At 41.3% G+C, this 20,750-nt stretch overlaps 1 protein-coding gene across 1 annotated transcript in view; it reads left to right on the top strand.

The window, feature by feature from the left end:
* The window catches only part of ATOSA (atos homolog A), a 47,509-nt gene that overhangs the window by 14,860 nt on the left and 11,899 nt on the right, over positions 1-20,750 (top strand). Inside the window, exons 2-6 of the mRNA XM_054272588.1 lie at positions 15,683-15,867; positions 16,698-16,900; positions 17,339-17,464; positions 17,729-19,577; positions 20,224-20,340. Coding sequence (XP_054128563.1) covers positions 15,683-15,867; positions 16,698-16,900; positions 17,339-17,464; positions 17,729-19,577; positions 20,224-20,340 — 2,480 coding nt within the window. The remainder of the gene's footprint in view (positions 1-15,682; positions 15,868-16,697; positions 16,901-17,338; positions 17,465-17,728; positions 19,578-20,223; positions 20,341-20,750) is intronic.

The raw sequence follows: 20,750 nt of genomic DNA, 5'->3' as shown, positions 1-20,750 counted from the left end.
TCAGCCTGTGCTGTCTCTGAGCCATGTTCTGCTGCTCTGAAAGTATTTGTGCATATAACAGGCTGCTGGTCTGCTTGTCATCATGAAAGACAGACCAGCCTGGAAAATAGTCTTGTTATTGGGATGTGTCTTCTGATGCCCTGCAACTCTGTATTCCACATAAGTATTTTTCAGAATTTTCTTCCACTTTGTAATTTTGGAGGATCTGAGTTTCGCTGGGTGTACCTGTGAACAGAGTGCTCTTAACATATGTTAGGGTGTTAAATGACTGAAACAAGGACTTCCTGCTGGAGGCCTCTTCCTTGCCCCTAATTTTACTGGGTCTTGGTTTTTTGGGTATTTTTGGGGTTTTTTTTGGTGGGTTTTTTTTTTCTGTGTGTTTTTTTATGAAGTAGTTTTAGGAACAGTGAGATGCATTGTTCCCTTTTGTCACTGTACAGCCTCCCACTTTCTTATTGAGGGTGTGATGAGTGAAGAGCAACAAGACTGGCCTGCTTTCCTAGAATGAGACTCAGAGTATTTTTCTTTAGGTTATGCAGATTTAAATGAATATAGCAGAGTAAAGATAAAGTAAAATGCTTTTAACTCCAAAATTCTATGCTTGGAAATTAATAACTAAGTTTTTTTTTCTTCATGTATGCAGCAAGTAGGCAAGCATATTTCAGATTCTCTCAGAGGATGAAAGACAGTATTTACTTGTTAACAACACATGGATGAATCAATGCTATTCATCCTCTGAAATAAAACTACAAAACTTTTCTTTTGCTATATCAAGAAGCTGGGATAAAGAAGATTGAGGGATGCTGTGGAACTTTGGGAAGAAAATGTAGAGTGGAGTGTACTTCAATGGAGGGATATAGTCTCTCTTGGAGTTCAGCCACATCATCTACTGTCTGATGAAATTCTTTTCAAATTGCTGTCTAACAATAAAGCTGCTGCTTCTAGAGGTTGGTGTCTGCATAAGTGTTTGCTTTTTCCTTGGTGAGAAAGGAGAATATTGGCCAACTTGAAGTAATGGTGGTCATCCTGCCTGAAAGATAACTGAGCCCTCAGATGAATTTATTTTAATTAGGAGATTTTCAAAAGGGCTGAAGGTGGGGAGACTTAAATAGCAAGCACCAGTGCTAACAAGCAAGACTGTTGTTAAATAGTTAATAACAGATGGCTGAACTTCTGATGCAAATGATGAGACAGAACAAGAGAAGTTCTCTACATCCTGACCCAGCAACTCCTCACTACTGCCATGGCAACTAACACGTTTTACTCTCCAGTTTTAGCAAAGTTTATGGAACTCAAGATAACTTGTTGGTTTTATGACTTTAAAACAAATTTTAAAAGGCAAAGCAAACCAGCTGGAGAAGGAGAAAAGGTAAACTAAGAATATGTGGATATGAATTCCTAGAGGCCTTGTGTATTGGAGTTCCTATAACATCTTTCCAAAAGATGTCTGAAGTACTGTATACTTTAAAATGCCTGGCAGTTAAAACATCAGTTTAAATGCAGAAGTTTATAATCTGAGCAGATCTCTCTGAATGCTTTCCATTTAACTAAACATGAAAATTTGCCTCATGCAACTTGAATGGCATCACAAAGGAGAAAGGGAGCAGGAGGTAAGAAGCTCTCTGCCTTTGACCTGGGCATGGTAGGGGTGAGGAGGAGCCTGTGGTGGGGTGGATGCGACTTCTGCTCTGACTCCCACTGCCCTTGGGCTGTGTGAGCAGGATGCTGGAGGTGCCCCAAGTGCTCTCCTATTTTTATAGTGAAGTTACTCTATGGGTGCTGTACCTACTGTAGTTAAATTCAAACGAGAATATATCAATATCTCTTTTTAGGGTAAGACATCTGAAAGATTGTTGTTTTAGACTAAGCTTCATGGCACTGAAAGTACTATGGAGGGTGGGGTTTCATTTGGGAAGTCATGAACAAGAGCTGTGTATATAACTGAGTCCAGGTCACTTCTCATACAGCAGGAACAACCTGTTGTCTCTTATCAGTGCTGTTGAGGACACGTAGATTCCTCAGCTTTTGCTGTGTTTGTGAGGTACATCTGTGCTTGTGGGTCTTGACTACAGCAGTGGCTTCTTTACAGAGTGAAGGAAGTACTTCATGTAGTTGTGTACCAAGCCTCTGTATTCTCAGGCTGTGTTTGCTCACTGTTTTGTGTTGCTGTGTCAGGTGGATCAAGGACTTCTTCCTCCTCCAGGTGTGTAACTCAGTCATAAAGGACTTAAAGAGAAGGGAAGCAAGTTCATGGCGTTATTTGGATCTGTTGTACAAATTAAGACTCCCACTTGGGTATCTGTGCTTTACAAGCATGGAACAAAAGACTGTCCTCACCTCAGACCTTATGCAAGTATCAAACGCTAAATCAATGGCTTCCAACAGAGGGCTGTGTGGAGACAAAGGGATAATACTGATGGAGACAGATAAACTGTGCTCCCACAGGCTAACAAGCCTTTATCACCGTAATGGAGAAGCTGCAAAGCAGAGTCATTTTAATCAAGAGTGTAGAACAACACAGGGGGAGTGAGGACTGGTGATTAAAGTAATCAGAAACCAGTTTACTGCAGTAGTGAGTGGGTGACAACAGGAATGCTGGTAAGCCATGGAGCATCTTGAAAGGAGAAGAAAAAAAAGGTAATTCTCTTGTTATGAAAGATGATGTTTTAAGAGACAAAAAGAACAGGAAAATATGGCTTCCTGTTAGGCACCGATCAGAGGTACCTTACAAGGCTGGGTGGTGGTGAGGCATAACCTTGCCTGTGCCTTTTTCACACAGATTCTGTGAGAAATCCTGCGGGCAGTGCTGGCTCTGCCCTGGGCAGGCAGATAAGGCAGTGCCATCTGCTCGCTGTGGCATTCACGTGGGCAGTGCCCAGCCCAGAGGTCCCCACTGGCAGGGCAAGCTTCCAGCTTGCACTGTGAGGAATTTATCTCCGAGGAAAATCTTTGGATTTCAGACAAGCATTTTTCCATACTCGAGAGGAAAACCAGCTCATGCTAAAAGCAATTCTCTGAATGCTGTTTCCTAGGGATTCAGCCCAGCAAGGAGGGTGTAGTGAACCCAGTTTGCATGTTTTTCTGGGGATAAAGAGGGCAGGTTCCTTGTTGTCTGGGTTCCCATGCCAGATTCTGATGCTTTCAGAACTTTCTTCAGCCACTAATTCACATGGTAAGAATAAAATGTTCTGTGCTAAAAATCTCTCAGATGTGTTTTTTATTAGTTCTTGAAGATAAGTGATTGCAAAAAACCAGCTGTTTACAGTAATAGCCAATGTAATCAGATACTTCTAAATGGAAACTTTAAGTCTTTTTGACTACTCTTCTGCGCTTGCTGTTTTCTTATCTCTTAGAAAAAAATCCTCTTTCTCCAACAAAATTATGCATTGTTGTCCCCTGATAATAACAAAATTTATTTTCTTTATTGATTTCTAGTAGAAAATCTCTGTATAATGGTTTTGCTAATGGGAGGGTTGACAAAATAAGTTATGGCTATCAGGCACTTGGATTCAGGAATGTTTGTGAAGGGCTTTTGGTTTTTTTACCTAATGCTTAACTTGAGCATTCACAATAATTTATTAGATCTGTTAAACCTGACAAGTGGGCAAATCCTTAATGTTGCCTGAACTGTGTTAGTAGCTGAAGTGAAGCTTTTGGTATATCTGAGCTGAATTCATCTTGGAACAATTTTTCCTGAAAGAAAGTAACTTTGGTATTTTCTGATTGAAGTTGCATTGGATATTTACTTTGGGCATGAATACTTTTTCTGCTGGTCCAAAACTCAGCTTTCTGGGCTTTTTGACCCTGCTGTTTACTTTTAATTAATATAGTTGTGAATTATCAAGGAGAAACTAAAGTAAGGTTTTATTTGTTTGTCTGCCTTTTCCCATAGCAATTTGTTTTGCCCAGATACAAAAGAAGCTGGGGAGGGCCTTGAGCTTTGACTGGATAAAAACTGTTATTCTTCATGTGCTGCTCGTGTTCACTATTTTTAGTGTAGTGTTTTGTTTTTCCTAATAATTTATTACTCTGTCCCTTGACTCACGGGTCACCTGATTTCAGAGCACGCGAGCAGGCTTTGGATCCTTTCCTCTTGTATAACCTGATAGTTTATCTCGAGGAGCAGGATGCTGCTGCTGCTGGGGAGATTGGCCTGCAAGTGGCCGTGCAGGGGTGAGCCCTGGCCCTGTGCTTCTCTGGAAAGAACGTTCCAAGAATCCTCAGTACAGGGTGTTACAAACACACGTGCGGCCAATGAGCTCCAGCCCAGCCCAGCCCAGCCCGGTGGGTGACTCCAGGTCAGTGCCGTGCAGGGACACTGCCTGCTGTCCCCACCGTGCAGGGCCACAGGGACACTCTGCCTGCTGTCCCCACCGTGCAGGGACACAGGGACACTCTGCCTGCTGTCCCAATCATGCAGGGACACAGGGACACTCTGCCTGCTGTCCCATAGTGCAGGGACACTCTGCCTGCTGTCCCCATCGTGCAGGGACACAGGAACACTCTGCCTGCTGTCCCATAGTGCAGGGACACTCTGCCTGCTGTCCCCATCGTGCAGGGACACAGGGACACTCTGCCTGCTGTCCCCATCGTGCAGGGCCACAGGGACACTCTGCCTGCTGTCCCAATCATGCAGGGACACAGGGACACTCTGCCTGCTGTCCCATAGTGCAGGGACACTCTGCCTGCTGTCCCCATCGTGCAGGGACACAGGGACACTCTGCCTGCTGTCCCCACCGTGCAGGGCCACAGGGACACTCTGCCTGCTGTCCCCACCGTTCAGGGACACAGGGACACTCTGCCTGCTGTCCCCACCGTGCAGGGACACAGGGACACTCTGCCTGCTGTCCCAATCATGCAGGGACACAGGGACACTCTGCCTGCTGTCCCATAGTGCAGGGACACTCTGCCTGCTGTCCCCATCGTGCAGGGACACAGGAACACTCTGCCTGCTGTCCCATAGTGCAGGGACACTCTGCCTGCTGTCCCCATCGTGCAGGGCCACAGGGACACTCTGCCTGCTGTCCCAATCATGCAGGGACACAGGGACACTCTGCCTGCTGTCCCATAGTGCAGGGACACTCTGCCTGCTGTCCCCATCGTGCAGGGACACAGGGACACTCTGCCTGCTGTCCCATAGTGCAGGGACACAGGGACACTCTGCCTGCTGTCCCCATCGTGCAGGGACACAGGGACACTCTGCCTGCTGTCCTCCCCGTGCAGGGACACAGGGACACTCTGCCTGCTGTCCTCCCCGTGCAGGCACACTCTGCCTGCTGCCCTCACGGTCCCTCCCTCTCTCCCTGCCAGCAGCAGCCTGAGCAGTCTCTTCCCCCTCAAGGGAGAATTGTTTTCAGCAGATACATGGTGAATACACCACTATTATCCCTGCTCCAGCAGTGTTAATTTTGGCACTTGGTGCGAGTGTCCTGTGTCTGGGATTGTCAGAAGCTTGCTTTGTTCTGTGAGGTGCCCGGTGGCTGGATGGCTCTGGTAGCCTTAAAAGCTGCAGTGCAAGCCTGGAAGGATGGTTGAATGAAGGGGAGAGGGAAAGCAGACGCTTAAATTTTGTAAGCAAACAAGTATGCTGTTTGAAATTTCACTGTTCAAGTTTTTAAAAAGGTACTTTCCAAGGTCTGGTGCTCTAGAGTTTCATTAGTCTGATTGTTTTGTTTTTTTTAAATCTTAAGGTCAGTCTGATCTGTAACAAGATAAATGTACTCAGCTAGATCCTGTCGAGTCTTCAAATTGGGTGAAAGCAAGAGAAAGAAAAACTGCATACATCAAGCAATTCAGTACTTGCCCAGATGAAATACATCTAGACATGTACAATGACTATTTTGATGATTTGTATTGAACTACAAGTTCATTACTGTCTAAGCAGTTGCAAATTTTTAATTCCTAGCCCATGAGGTCTTTTCAGCCCCATGGAAAACTGCACAGGCTGTCATATTCTCTAGAATTTAAAAAAAACACCAATTAACCTTCATTTATCTGGATCAGGGCCATTGGCTGACCTGGGTAACAGTGCTGGCATTCATTCATAGCTTTATGGTTTTTGCAGGTTCCTCTAAGACAACAGGATATTTGAAATTGAGTGTTATCCATCCTTGAGGGAGAGGGGTTGCTTTTGCCATGGGTGCAGGGTTTATTGCTGCACTGGTGACTTGCTGATAGCACCTATTTTACACTCTTACCCAATTTATAATGTAAGTAACAAAACCAAAACTTTTAAAATGTGCTACCTGTAAATGACCAAAATTCTTGCCCTTGAAGAAATCACATACTAACCACACATGGGAGAGTTGTTTGTCTGGTTTTATTTTATTTAGTGGTCTTTTAATAGAATAGACTCACCAAAAATTACACTAGGTGTTTGTTTTTTTTTCAACATATAGACTTCTGCCCACCCCTGTCCCACAGCAGTCTTCTCTGGTTTGTTTTTGATTGGGGATTTTGTAACCACAGTAAAGCTGAGAAAGTCCAATATCTATTAAAAATAGATACTGATAGGTATCTTTTGAGGAGATTTTCAGCATACAAGAGCTTTGTCAGTAGCATGGTTTTCAAAAACCATCAGTCAGGCCCACTGGCACCTGACCACAGTGTGGAGAAGAGTGTTTGAGTATTGGTTGTTGAAAGTTTTCTGAGTGTTTGGTGCTTATGAAACCTCACTTGCCTAGTCGACAATTTTGTGTTGAGGGCTGAATGCTCAGTGAAAGGTTTCCATGAAGTGTGGTCCCATAAGTCAGTATGGTACTTTCACCAGGGGCTTTCCCTGGCTCCAGCAGCTGTGGCATGCCTGCTGATTCCACCCAAAAGTGAGTCAGAGCTCTCACACAGCACTTTCCAATCTCTGGTTTATTTTCCAACAAGTCCAACTATGGTCTGAAGCAAAGGGCTCATGATGTAACAGTTCTTTTCCTTGCAATTGTTTTAGGGAAGAGGAACTTGTGCCTGGTGGGTGTAAACCAGAGTGGAACCTTTGCACACACGGAATAGAGATGGCTTTTCCCAGTGAGACTTTTGTGTTCCCATTGCAGTTTTGTCAAGCACTGAGAGACTCTTCTAAACAATTTGCTAAAAATCCTTTTGAAAGCTGAAAGCTACTTTATATTTCTCCTCAGAAAAGAAGTGTTATTTTATCTGTATTAATAGAAAAAGAAGCACAAGAACACTTAAAAGTATATTGCCAAAGTTTCTAAGTACAATTCATGTTTGAGATGATGAAATAAAGCATGAAATACCCCAAACAGAAAAAAATTTGGTGTCAATGGGGAAATTTTAGAAACCAGTATATTTGGCAAGGATAACACTTCATCCCTATAAATGCTGAGCCCAAAGATACTTGTGTCTGATGTGAATATCTATTACAGAGGAATAAACCAAGTGATACTTCATCAAAAATCTGGTCAGCAAAAGGTGCAAACATCTATTTTTTTTAAGTGCAGCTCTCGTAGGCATTGAAATACCTACTGCAGGACTTTTAAAAAGGTCTCTGTTGTTTTCCAGTAACATCTGGAAGAGATTTATTATCACAAATTACTGCTTTCCATCTCTAACCAATCTCTGTATAAAACAGTACAGAAGTGTGCAAGTAGTTGAATCTTTGTCAGGCTGGATTGTTAAACAAATTAAAATTGAAACTTATGGATGTCATCCTGTATTGTATTGTGTGTAGGGCCTGAAATAAAATTTCTGGCACACACTTTTATTTATGTACTATAAAAATGCTGTCACAGCTGGAATTTAATGCAGAGCTGCATCAACCTGTTTAATGGGAAGGATATCTTGGCCTGGGAGTTAAGACTTCTCAATATTCAATTGCAACTGTCACATGGATGATATGCCTTCAGGAAGAGGTGAGGATTAGCTAAATAGATGTGCTTTTTCATTGTTAGCACACACTGGGTTTCATTTGAAAAGAAAGTAGCAGCTGTGGAGTTACTGCAGAATGATATTTACAGCAAAGGTGAAATAGAGTGAGCTGCTGAAAGCCTTCAGTCCATGTGTCTTCAGCCATGTGGCTGCTGCTGAGCTCCTTCTGAGTTAATGAGCTGCCTTAATGAAGGTGGTCATCATTCCCATCTTCAAAGTTCCCTTGGCTGGGAAAGCCTTGATGAAAGACATCAATACCAGTGAGGGAAGCGTGGAAAAAATTATATACATAGAAATTTTGTATTGGAAAATCTGTGCTTTAGTGTAAAAAATGCTCAGTTATTGGCCAAGGAAACACCTCAGGAAGAGATTCTCACATACTCTGTAAAATGAAGTGTGCTGTTTTCTGTTCTAGGGTGACACAGGGCTCCTTCAGCTGCCCAAACTGGGCATTTGGATGGGTTTTGCATTGTGGTACCAGTGACTGTGAAGTTAGCCTAGGTCTGACCTCCACATTGCCCTTGCTACCCTGTGGGACTAGGGTGGAATTTAAAACAGAAATTTGTCTCCAATATAATTCTGCAAAGTTTCTATCAGCATCTTTACCAGGGTAGTAAGTCACTGCACTGGTGATGAGTGAAGGCCAGATAGAAACCTTCTATTCCCTTCCAGTTACAGCCAAGTGTCTATTCTATACTCAGCACCACACACTAATTTGAAAGAGCTGTTTTCTCCTAATTATTTTCTTTTAGAAATGAACAGAAACGCCTGACAGAAATCCTTTTGCTTTGTTGGAATTTAAATTTTTGTTCAGATAGGTGCCTTGTGTCATGCAGTTTGTTCTAACACTTGCTAGCTTAGGCAGAGCATCAGCTAAACAAGGGAAAAATGTAAAAACCTAGAGATGAACTAATGGAAATTACTTGGTCTGCTCCTTTTAGGCATTTTTGTTCCGTTATAGTACAACTTCAGGGGTTTTTTTAATGTAGTCACGTTTAATGTTATCACAATGTAGGAAATGGTAATATAAAGGAAAATAGAAATTGATGTGCTCTTAAGGGCATTTGCTGAGCCAAGTCCTCTTTGCTTTCAGGACCTGTCCAGTTGTAGCATGTTGGTACAAAGTAGCACCTTTAGTTTAGGGGTCAGCAAAATGAAAATGTTCTCTCCCCACAACTGGCTTATTTTTAAACTGCTAACCATTGCAGCACTGATAGTCTTACAGCTTTACATTGATATTTCAGCACTTATTTACCATGTAAGGATAGAGTGGAGACAGTTGTATTTTACATGATACATGTTCTCTTGCAACTTTTCATGAATTGATGTTTGAAATAAGCCTCAAAGTTCATGTTTTCAGATATTGCTTTCCTTCTACTAAATACAGATGTTGAAACTGTAATGATTGACCTACTTTACAATTTTGATTTCATTGTGGAGCAAAAAACGATTCAGCTGATACCATTTTTTCTTTTTCTTTGTCCACTTAAGGGAATACAAATCCAGATTCCCGGCTCAAAATGCAAATATTGGATCTAGAATTTGGTTTAGTGCCAAAAAATCAAAAGAAGCACATTAAACTGTTGTTGCTTAGATAAAAATAGAAGCTACAGTTGGACAGAGAGAAGTGACTCAGTAAGCAGCATGGTGATGGCAAAATAGGATGTCAGCCAAAACGCAGGAAGCAAGATGGGAACACCCAGATCAGTTTAACAGTCTGCCTTTTACACTCCCAGGGAGCAGTAGTTTCTGAGATGACTGCAAGAAACTTAAGCTTTAAATGGATTTTATGTCTGCACTCATTAAGCTGTTTGAACCTGAAAAAGTTTTAGTAAAATGTGAATTACACTTTTTTTTTCCCCCGGCCCAGTTTTAAAGCCAGTCTCTCTATTTACAGTAAAGCTGCCTGGAGATTAGCCCTGGGTGCTGTGAGAGGCATCCAGCAGGAACGTGCAGGAGATGAGCAGTGATACACACACACCCAGGGAGTTCATGCAGCACTGCACTCGGCACTGCACCTCATGGCACTGATTGATTCTCACTGCTGTGCAACTCTGCAATAACTTCATCAGCTCCACATAGCTCTGTCTTGAGTTTTAAATAACCTCCCTAACTTACAAGATAGTGTGCTTTGGTTGGTTTTTCTAATTATAAACTGGCATAACAACACAGAGGCAGGTGAGTATCTCCCTGTTTTATGTGAAACTAAGTAGGACCAGAGGTTTTTGTTGCTTATACTGTTAATTTATTTGAATAACAGGTATGCATCGGTTCTAATATAAATTCCTATGCTGCCATTTTCTGCCTACAGCTGAACTGCTTTGATACCCAGATATCAAAACCACCAGGTAGTGGTTCAGTTTGATACCCTGGAAAAAGTAAGCAAACAGTAACAATAAGATGAATTATGGTGCTGCTCTCTTCATGTTTTCACAATGACTGTCCCTGAGCTCAAAGATCTTGACCCATAAGAATGTAAGACAGTTGGCAATGTGTGTCAATCTGTATGAGATTCCTCCTAAATTAAGGTAATCAGTTCACTGTATTTGCTTGAGTTTAAGAAACTAATAGCTTGTTTCTTGAAAAAAGTAGGCCATCTCATAACTTTAACTCTTGATAGCTTAAATTATACCTAAACTCTTAATATTACAAAGCTTTTGAAGCGTGTGACTTCAGATATAATTATGGGTTTGTAATATGCAGACACAACATGACTGCTCATTTAGAGAATCCTGAATTTGGGGGATTCAAGGGCAACTTTCTTTTGAAGTGAAGCACAACGTGGAATTAGTTAACCAAAGCATCCGTAGGTGTTTCTAATTCCAGAAGAGAAACTGTTAGTCAAAGGTTTACATTGTGTTTCATTTCCTTTACAGTAGTTTCTTGAATCCCTGCCTTACTCCGAAAATGTGGAAGTACCTTTAACCTGTTTCTTGGAATAGCAAGATATAAAACTTCTTCAGAGTTGATTGATTTGCAGGAAGGGCTTTTGCTGTATTTTTTTCAAAGCAGGGCACTGCCCTTGCTGGGAGGTGATGGGTTCTGAGTTCTGACAGTGCAGCCACTTCTCCTCCAGTGTACCTGACTCTCCTGCCATGGCACCCTTGGACTGAAGTGTCTCCTTTGGGACTGCCTGTGCTGAAAGCACAACAAAGAAATCCAAGTATTTAAGCCATGCTTTTAGTCTTTGAGAAAGGAAGGAGAGAGCAGATGTGGGCAGCCATGCCATGGTGCCCACTGAGCAGGGCTTGATCAGCTGGGAATCCCAACAGGCTACACCATACAGTCCAATTTTTGTTAAGTATTTTGCTTACTGGGTTTCAACTTTCTAAGTAAAATAGGAGTGTGATTACTTTTAATCAGGGGCCTTCAAAATCCATTATGGGTGCCTAAAGATTTTCCAGGAAAGGTCTGGGCTGTTACAGAGCATATTCAAGGACAATTATTAGTTGTTTCATGGACTCTCAAAGGAAGTAGCCCTCAATCAGTAAAGGTCAGGATTAAAGGATACTCTCAGTTGAACTAAATTGTCTTTCTTTGAAGAAAATCTCTTTGCAGAAATGAGCTCTTTTTCTGAGAAGAGGACGAGTTTGGTAGACAGTTGTGGTGAGCAGTGCAGTATGAGAGGTTCTAGGACAATATAATAAGCATGGACTAGGAGAGACGGTGATTGTGTCACAGCCTGGTCATGATGGGAGGGTGGCACAGGGCAGGAGAGGCTCTGCTGGGGCCCTTTATTGCCTTGCTGTGCCCAGGCAGGACAGGGCAGCAGCTCCCAGATGCATCCTCTGGTGGCACCTGGAACACAATGGGTTACGTGATACCAAATGTCTTTGTTTCCTGGCCTGAGCCTAGAAAACAGATTAAATGCTCTTCTAAAACATGTATTTCAGGAAAACATCTTCTGTAATTACTACAGAAAAAGCTGTGATAGGAAAGGGAAGGGAGTTGGTCCGCACAAGCGTGACCTAGTTGGGAAAGGAGTCAGCTAAGCATAACTCAATTAACTGAAGTTTTCAGAGAGTCCTTGGGTTACAGTTAAGTGGATTTGTGAATCCCTACTACCACATAACTAACCTTAATTGGTGTTTCAGGATGTGAGCCAATTTCAGTTTGGGAGGGGGATTGTGGCTTCTTATTCTGTATTCCAGTGCTCATGCACCTGTGTGTAGTGGAGGTAGGAGGACAAGGATTTGAAGACTCTTTGACATTTCTGGTTAAATGGGCTTTTCTGTTTTTTGAGAAGGTGTAGAAAATCAGTCTTTGTTGACGTTGATATGTGCAGGAGGCAAAGGAAAACAAAGTTCCAGTATTGCATATTCAGTTCTCCAGTATTGTATGCTTTGCTCTATGCACAGGAGCTTCAGTCTAAATTTCAATTTCTCTTTCTTCCTTCTAGAGTAGTCTGACACCTGCTGCTATCTCTTGTGTCCACCTGGTCAATAATCTTTAGTTGTATTGGTTAGAGGGCTGCAGTGCCTTACTACTTTAATTCTTATTTACTTGTGTCACTGGATTTTAAGGAGAATAAACCCCAGACAGTGCAGAGATGCATGTTTTATACTATATACTTGGCACGTTGCAGTGCTAGAAATGAAGCAGAACAATAATCACAGTTGTATAGTCAGGTTATAGGATTGAGGCTGTTCTATACACAATATATGATGTGTCCTAGGGCTGATTCATACACAAAACCAAACAGTTACAGCACACACACAGTAAGACTTTTAAAACTAAACACTGAGCTTGCTGTTTCTATAAATGTCATTCCACATTGTCCTCAATTACATCAACTTGCATCATCTATGTCTGTTGTATAGGAACAATTACCAGGCTTCTCAATGGTTATAGGGTTTTTTCCTTTATGAAAACTCTTAGAAGTTGCTAAATGATATGTAAATCTAGTGGAGCTAAAAAAAGATATTTTGCCACATGAACTTTGTAGGAAAAAGTATATTTCTTGATACCTCTTGCTGTTTGTGCTTTAATTTTATTTTCTTTTAAGTCCAGATCAAATAACTGGTTGATTCCCTTGCTGACATAATTTTAAAGTACTGGCCCTGTTTTTATAATGCTGCAGCATTTCTTAGTTCAACACAGACTTTTTAGTGATGCCATTTTTATTTTGAAACAACGTGGTGTTTTTGTAACTGCAGCCAATATAACTACATAAATATGTCTCTTTAGCTAGTTGGGCCTTCTCTTCCATTCTTAAGGCAAGAAACTGGTTGCTTCTGAAATAATAGGTCTGATACAGGAACAGAGGCTGTATTTGTAAATTGAATTTGGAAGTGAGCTTCATCTGTTTGCACAAATCAATATTGTGTATGTAATCTGTTTCTTGAGTGATGATTATTTCAGAATATGTACCTGGCTTGATTCACTAGATCTTGCTAATTTACTATTCACTGGGTCTTTTATCTGAACATCTTAAACTGTCTGTGCCTTGTAGTGACCTGTGACAGCTTTGTGAAGGCACTGAGCACTTAAAGTAGGCAATATGAGCTTTGGTATCAGAGGCTTTTGAATGCAAAAAAGGGGTGGGGTTTTTTTGCCTAAATCTTAACTGCTCAGTAGAAGCACTGAGGCCATAGGATTTCTCCATTAATTTGTGTCAAGCCCAAAAGATTTTGATAACATATAGCTCTCTTAAAAAGAGAGCTAAATAATACAAAGTCTACTGCTTCATCTGGTAAGCTGCTAATGGTAATTGAAGGGCATGTCTGTTTTACTGGTACTTGCCACTTAAAATTCTCTAATGTAAATTTTCAGGTATCACATTTTACTGTGCTGTATCACATTTTACTGTGCTGATCTTGATCACACTCTCTTTGCAGTTTTTCTTAAAAATCATACATGTTTTTATGTATCTTAACTAAAAACAATTCTCTCAGATTTTTCTAGGAGTGAGTTAGTTTTGTTTAGTCTGCTAGGCATGAGGCAATTCTTGTTTAAATTAATTCTACTCCTGTTGAACACTTTCTAGATTTTTGAACTTCTATGTCAGAGTATGCCAAATACGCCAGTAGTGATCCTTCATGCTGTGACTTTCTTGAAATTACCATGGCCTTTGGACATACAAAGATGAACTTAGCAGCAAGATAATACTGAAATTATTTTTTTATCTGTTGTATATCCAAATCCTTTTCAGAGTCTTCCCAAATTCCATTTTCCTATTCCCAAGTATGACTTGCCAATTGTTTACCAGACTTCTAGCTGAAAAAAAAGTGCAGGTGCCTAATTTTGTAGGTGACTCATATCACTACCTCAGAGGCTTGTCTTCTCTGTTATTTACCATTCCTTTAATCTTTCATGCGCCCTTTATTAGATATTTTTTGCCATCCATCAGATGGATGACCATTTTAACTTATGCCAGATGAATTAATGTATTGTTCACATGCCACATGGGGTCCTCCAGGGTAACTCCTCTGTCCTCTGGCTCTTCTTCAGCAGTGGGCTGACTTCTCTTACTTACCTTGTGTAGATCCCTTCAAACAGTCTGTAAGCCCTGGGGTCCATGGTGTACAAGCCTGGGCTAGGCAAATATGTACATGCAAAAGCTAGTTGTACACACTCCATGATTTGCATATGCAGATAATTGCACATTTAATTGGAGCTTTTGTTTCATGCATCCATTCTTGTGTGCATCTCTCAAGTCTGCCAGTGCAGTGTTTGCCAAATGCTCTGCTATTAGGGGCCCAAGACAAAAAAGACTTCTGAAAGGTATTTTATGCTTGATAATTGAAACGTGAATAGAAATTAACTCTCTCCCTGTGGCAGTTTTGGTGGATGACATAGGACATTTAAACTAAAATTGTGAAGATGTCAGGTGCTTTTGTTCCCCTAAAGCATCAAAATAAAGGTAAAGAACTGCTGGCAGCCCTGCCTCCACCCGCTTTTCTTTGCTGCTCTTAAAATAGACTTTGAAGGGAATGTATTTTATCTTTCATGGAAAAGAGAGTTTTCTGTAACCTCTTCAGTAATTAAATAATTTTGAAACTTTAAGTGTTTTGAAGCAGTGAGGGGAACGACATGATCTGGTTGTACTTAAATGTGTTTGAATGATGGGTGACATCCTCGTGATGAGTGAGGAGGAGGAGAAGGGTGCTCTATAAAACACCATAAAATGGTGCCACTTAACTCTGCAGGAACTGAGTGTGCCAGGGCTCTTCATGAAGAGCAATGCCAGCTGCTGCTTTGTCTACAGAGACTTGTTGAGTTTTCTTTCTTTGCACAAGTTTAGACTGACCGTGGTACAAAACAATGAATAGTCTGTATGTTTCTTCAGAACATTTCCCATGTGTTAGTGGTAACTAAAAATGAACCTCTGAAGTAAGCTCTGCTCTCAGCAGGAGGGACTTGCAATAAAAATCTTAAAGAACATTGTGTCCCACTTTTTCCATAATAGAAGTAAATATTTCTTTTTCTTCTTCTTCTTCAATTTTTAATCTACTTTATGATATATTGTGGCTTCTTGTTCCATCTGTCAGATGATAATAACAATGCCAAGTCATACTGTCATTAGACTTCTCCAACAAGAGCCCAGGAAACCTTTTGTCTTCTGGAAAAGCTGTAGAAAAACAAAGTTCGTTGTTTGTGGTGACAGCATTATGAGATGAGGAAAGTTGTTTTGTGGTGCTGGAGTGGGGGCTGGTGGGTTTTATGGGGAGTGCAGCCAGTCTGACACAAAGATCCATTTCCCATAGCCCATTCTCATTTCAAGTGTAACTGAAACAAACTGCAGAGTCTACCAACAGTTGTTATCCAGCAAATGTCATTAATTTTTGTCTTTTTGAAATGGCAGATACTTTGGATGAATACTTTGAGTATGAAGCTGAGGAGTTCCTGGTCTCCCTGGCCCTGCTGATCACGGAGGGCCGGACACCAGAGTACTCCATCAAGGGCAGGACAGAGGGCTTTCACTGCCCACCAGCACAGTCAAGTCAGCCACCAACAACTAAGCATGAATGCAGCGACAAACTGGCTCAGGTATGGTGGTGGTACCCATTTCATGTCACAAATCCTTGCTCCTGTGGTTAAAGCCAGCCAGGAACCCCACAGTGGATTCACAGTTCAGCATGAGTAACAATGGCTTTCTGGCAGTCCTTCATTTAAATGAGTATGTAATTCAGTACCCTGCTAATAATAGATCTGTCCTTAAAATGAGAGATCATTAAGCCTTTTATCCTTGAACACGAAGTTCTGCATGACTACCTGAATGCAGTGCTTGTTTGAATCTTTATTATGCAAATGACAAGCACTATACTTAGTATTCTTGGTCTGGGGTTTCTTTGGAGAAAATGTGGGCTGACTTGCCTAACTTTTTGCTTTTCCAGGTGTTCTGGAAAAGTTAGTGATCCAAAAAACACAAGCACATCAAATCTAGCCTGGCTATTTGGGAGTAAGGTTGGAGCATTCCATTTCTCAAGTAAAAGTTCTTAAGTACTGTGGGAATTTAAGTTATATTCATGCAGAAGTTAGCCTGCTCCAAGACACAGAATTTATAAAGATACTGCTGGAGTCTGTCTACCCAAGAGGGTGCCTTGTGGAGAGGTAACTACAAGGTAGCAAAGTGCAGTAGTTGGGGAAATGCATTTTTATAAGCTTTTTAAATTTCCTAAAGAAAGGAATGGCAACTGTAAAGGAGATGTTAATTATTTTTTAATTTAATATCTCTGGAATCTTATTTCTGATTTGGTGAAACCAAACAGAATTTGACCCTTACCTTTCTCTAGTACTTTGGATTGTGCTTTTAAATCAGATATAATCTAGCTAGTATTTTTATGGCTTGTGTATGTTGACATTTTGCTTTCCCTCAGTGTCGTCAGGCCAGGCGAACCAGATCTGAGGTTATGCTTCTGTGGAAGAACAATATTCCAATCATGGTAGAAGTGATGCTACTTCCAGACTGTTGCTATAGTGATGAAGGGCCCACCACAGAGGGGAATGATTTAAATGATCCTGCAATCAAACAAGATGCATTGCTGTTAGAAAGGTGGATTTTGGAGCCAGTTCCTCGACAGTAAGTTGGATATGAGGATTAGTTGATAATTGCAAGAATCTTGTCATATTAAAGTCCTTAAAGTAATCAGTTAGTGTTTTTGAACTGGCTCTTTGCCATGCCATGAGGACTGATCTAAGAAACCACTTTTTGCTAGTGAAATTGAAGCATTTCAATTTTAGTCATCTTATACTCAAAATTTCTGCAGCGCACATTCTGCAGTGCAGAGTATGAAATGATCCTGGCTGCAAATGGTAATGTGTAACATTTGTTATGTCAAATTTTTTTATGTGTATAAAAACAAATCAGACTCTGGAATCTTCAAAATGTTTGAGGAGTTTTTGCTTTGTTTGATTTAACCGTATTTTATTTTCTGACCAAATATCTGACAATGGTCTAGTTCTAATAGGTCTCTGAGTATTCTTACCAACATTCATATGTTTGTCTTTAAATGCTTAGGAGTGGAGATCGATTTATTGAAGAGAAGACCCTTTTACTGGCAGTTCGCTCCTTTGTTTTCTTCTCTCAGCTGAGCGCGTGGCTGAGTGTTTCACATGGTGCTGTTCCCCGAAACATCCTGTACAGGTATGCCTGCAATGGAAAAATACTGGTTTGCTGTTTGCAGATTGCTGCAGCTTCTCTTAAAATCATTCTTCTCTCTTGTTTCCTGCTTGCTTTTAGAAGGTGCCATATTGTTGGTACTTTGGCAGTTCTATAGGATTTGTGTACTGTGCAAATACAGCAGTTGCTGATGTTTCTAGTGCTTTTTCTTAGATATTTGTTACAAAGTAGATAATGAAAAGCTTTTCATTTAGCTATTTTTGTAAATGCCCTTTGGTATTGTTTCAGGGTGAGCGCTGCAGATGTGGACTTGCAATGGACGTTCTCCCAGACACCCACTGAGCATGTCTTTCCTGTTCCTAATGTTTCTCACAATGTGGCCTTGAGGGTCAGCGTCCAGTCCCTGCCCAGGCAATCCAACTACCCAGTTTTGACCTGTAGTATTCACACCAACCTTAGCTTTTATGAAAAGCAAATGCAAGAGCGAAAGTTCCATCAGCGCAGCGATCCCAGTGCTGCTCAGCAATGCAGCACTTCCAGTCCGCTGCATTTTCGTGGGAAGCAGACATGGACAATGACACCTGAAGGCCTACTTAATGGAAAAAAGATGCCTGAATTTACCACATCTTTTAGAAATTTAAAACTTTACCCATCTACCAGACTTGGATCTGACTTTGGGGCGTCACAGTCCAAAGTTCAGTGTTATAATGCTACAGCAGACAATAAGACACAGGCTCGTGAAACACCGGTCAGAACTTTTAAATCCTACTCTCTGGTGGATTCCCGTGTTTCAAACAGTCACTGCTCTCATCAGCCCACAGGAGAAACCAATCCTTTGATAGGCTCTTTGCTTCAAGAGCGACAAGAAGTCATCGCAAGGATCGCTCAGCACTTGATTCACTGTGATCCAGCTACTTCACCAGTTGTTGCTGGGCGTCCATTCACCACACATGAAAACATCTCAGCTACACCCAAAGCTTTTCGGAGCACTTTTGAAGAGGAAAACTTGCCAAGGAAAAGCAAGGAGAGCTCCCCTGTTCCTGCTGCCAATTTAGACAATGCAAAACAGGAGGGTGGTGATGAAGGCAAAGCTAGAGCAGTGCCAGAGGTGCCCCTGCTCGATGCCCGTGTGCCAGGGAGCCACTGTGGCCGTCCGTCAGCAGGGGAGGGTAACCCCCTGATTGATTCCCTGCTCCAGGAGCGCCAGGAGGTGATAGCAAGGATTGCCCAGCACTTGATCCATTGTGATCCAGCCACTTCCCATGTTGCTGGACATCCATTCAAAGTGCATGAGGCTAGTCCAGTCACATCAAAAGTTTTCCGAAGTACATATGAAGATGAAAATTTGCTGAAGAAAGGCAAGGAATCGTATTCTGTTTCTTCTGCTAAATCAAAATTTTCTTTGTTAGAAGACAGCAGTAAATCAGGGACAAAGACACCTGATACTCCTATCAGTCCTTCTAGGTTTGATGGAGAATTGAAGACTTCTCTAAAAGTCCAAGCAAGAAGAAAATTGGTTTTAGCAAAACCCAGTGAAGCTGTCCAAAATTCATTTAATCAGACTTCCAATAAAACTTGTCATGCATTTAGTAGCATTCACATATCATCATCATGTATTAAAGAAAACAAATCTGAAATTCCAGATAAATTGGAAATACATTCTGGTTGTGCACAGAAAGATCAGATAACCAATAGAATTAAACAGGGTTCAAATCCCAGCAGCATTGATGAACAGATTTGCACAAATAAACTTAAAGAAAGAACAATTGTTAGTGAGAACAATGGCACAGACAGTTGTAATAATATACAGATAGAAAAATGCAGAATACTTGAAGGTACAAAAAAAGCAACCGTGATCCCGCTATCTGACTCTTTGCACAAAAATGAGCTCAAGTGTTTAGACAGAGACTCCAAAAAACCAATTATTTATGAGCAAAATACACAACTTATTAGTATTGAAAATTATTTAAATAAAGACCATGACAGTTTTAAAACCAAAACCAAACAAGATAAAACAAAAACTGCACATGATGAGAATGAAGACCCAACAGGCCTTGATTTTCAGAGCACTTCTCAGAAGAAACCTGCAGAAGACAGTGTGGTTAAGGGTGAGCGGCAGAAGAACCCAGATGTACAGGTAGGTACATTTGGGAACAGGCAATAATTCCTCTAGCTGCCCTTTGTCACATAGCTTGTACCCTCTGTCTGCTGGGGGCCAGCATGAAGAGGAGTTTCAGCCTGACCTTGCAGGTAGCAGTGTATTACCATTGTAGTCCTGGCCTGAAGTAACTCAGGAAGAATTTCTTCATGGAAAGGGTTAAGCACGGGAATGGATTCCCCAGGTGGTGGAGTCACCATCCCTGGAGGTGTACAAGAAACAATTTATTGCCATGGCCTAGCTGACAAGGTGCCCTGTCAAATGATTCTGTGTGATGGGGTAACTTGGCCGTTGGTGCCTCCCCTAAACTTCAGTTCAACGTGGAGAAGGACTAACTGTCCTCTTCCCCTCATGGTGGCAGAGTTATGCAAGGCTGTTTCCATGGGCAGGGAGGCACCCTGGTTTGTAGAAATGCACCCATCTGAGTAGGGAATGTGATCTGTTAGGGGCAGTCTGTAGCTGTGGATTGAGTCAAGGGGAATTTCTACTGAATGTTTCATCCCATGCTAGTGTGCTGTAGATCCACCAGGGTCAGGAATCATCTCCCTTACAGCAAGTGAGTGTTACCATGATAGGTCACTGAAATATCCCACTGATAAGCTCAGTAAATTTGTTTTGCTGGCAGAAAGCACCACCTCTAAAACACACAAATACGTGGAGGAAACACAATTTTAGATCCCTGGATGGAACTTCAACCAAGGCTTTTCATCCCAGAACTGGACTGCCTCTGCTTTCAAGTCCTGTAAGTTATTCTGGAAATTCTTATAGCTGAGAAAGGGACTGTTTGTTCTTCTAATGTCTGTGCATGGCACAGAATTTGACAAAATACCTAGGTGAAGGGTGTATATTTACTTTGTGTCACAGTGAATACTCTTGGGAGTAGAAATTAATGCTTAAATGAGAGAACATGTAAATTAGGCTGAATAATAATTTTGGAAAAGAAAATACTAAAGATTTAGTTGTTGAGATCATATCAAGATTAACAAAAGGTGGCATTAAATTGAAAAATGGATAGAAACAATGCTTTGGTGCTATTTTAGAACACAAAAGAAAGCATTTTGAAGATCAGTGTTTTAAGTGTAAGTTAACATTTTTTCATTTAGGGGATCTTGTGTTCCTTTTCAACACCTGATTGCCCATTATTCCAAAGCC

This window comes from Melozone crissalis, unplaced genomic scaffold (assembly GCF_028551555.1).
Source record: "Melozone crissalis strain CALT ecotype California unplaced genomic scaffold, PUWL_Pcris_2 ptg000014l_1, whole genome shotgun sequence".
NCBI classification, from domain to species: Eukaryota; Metazoa; Chordata; class Aves; order Passeriformes; family Passerellidae; genus Melozone; species Melozone crissalis.
This window is presented reverse-complemented; position numbering and strand designations above follow the sequence as displayed.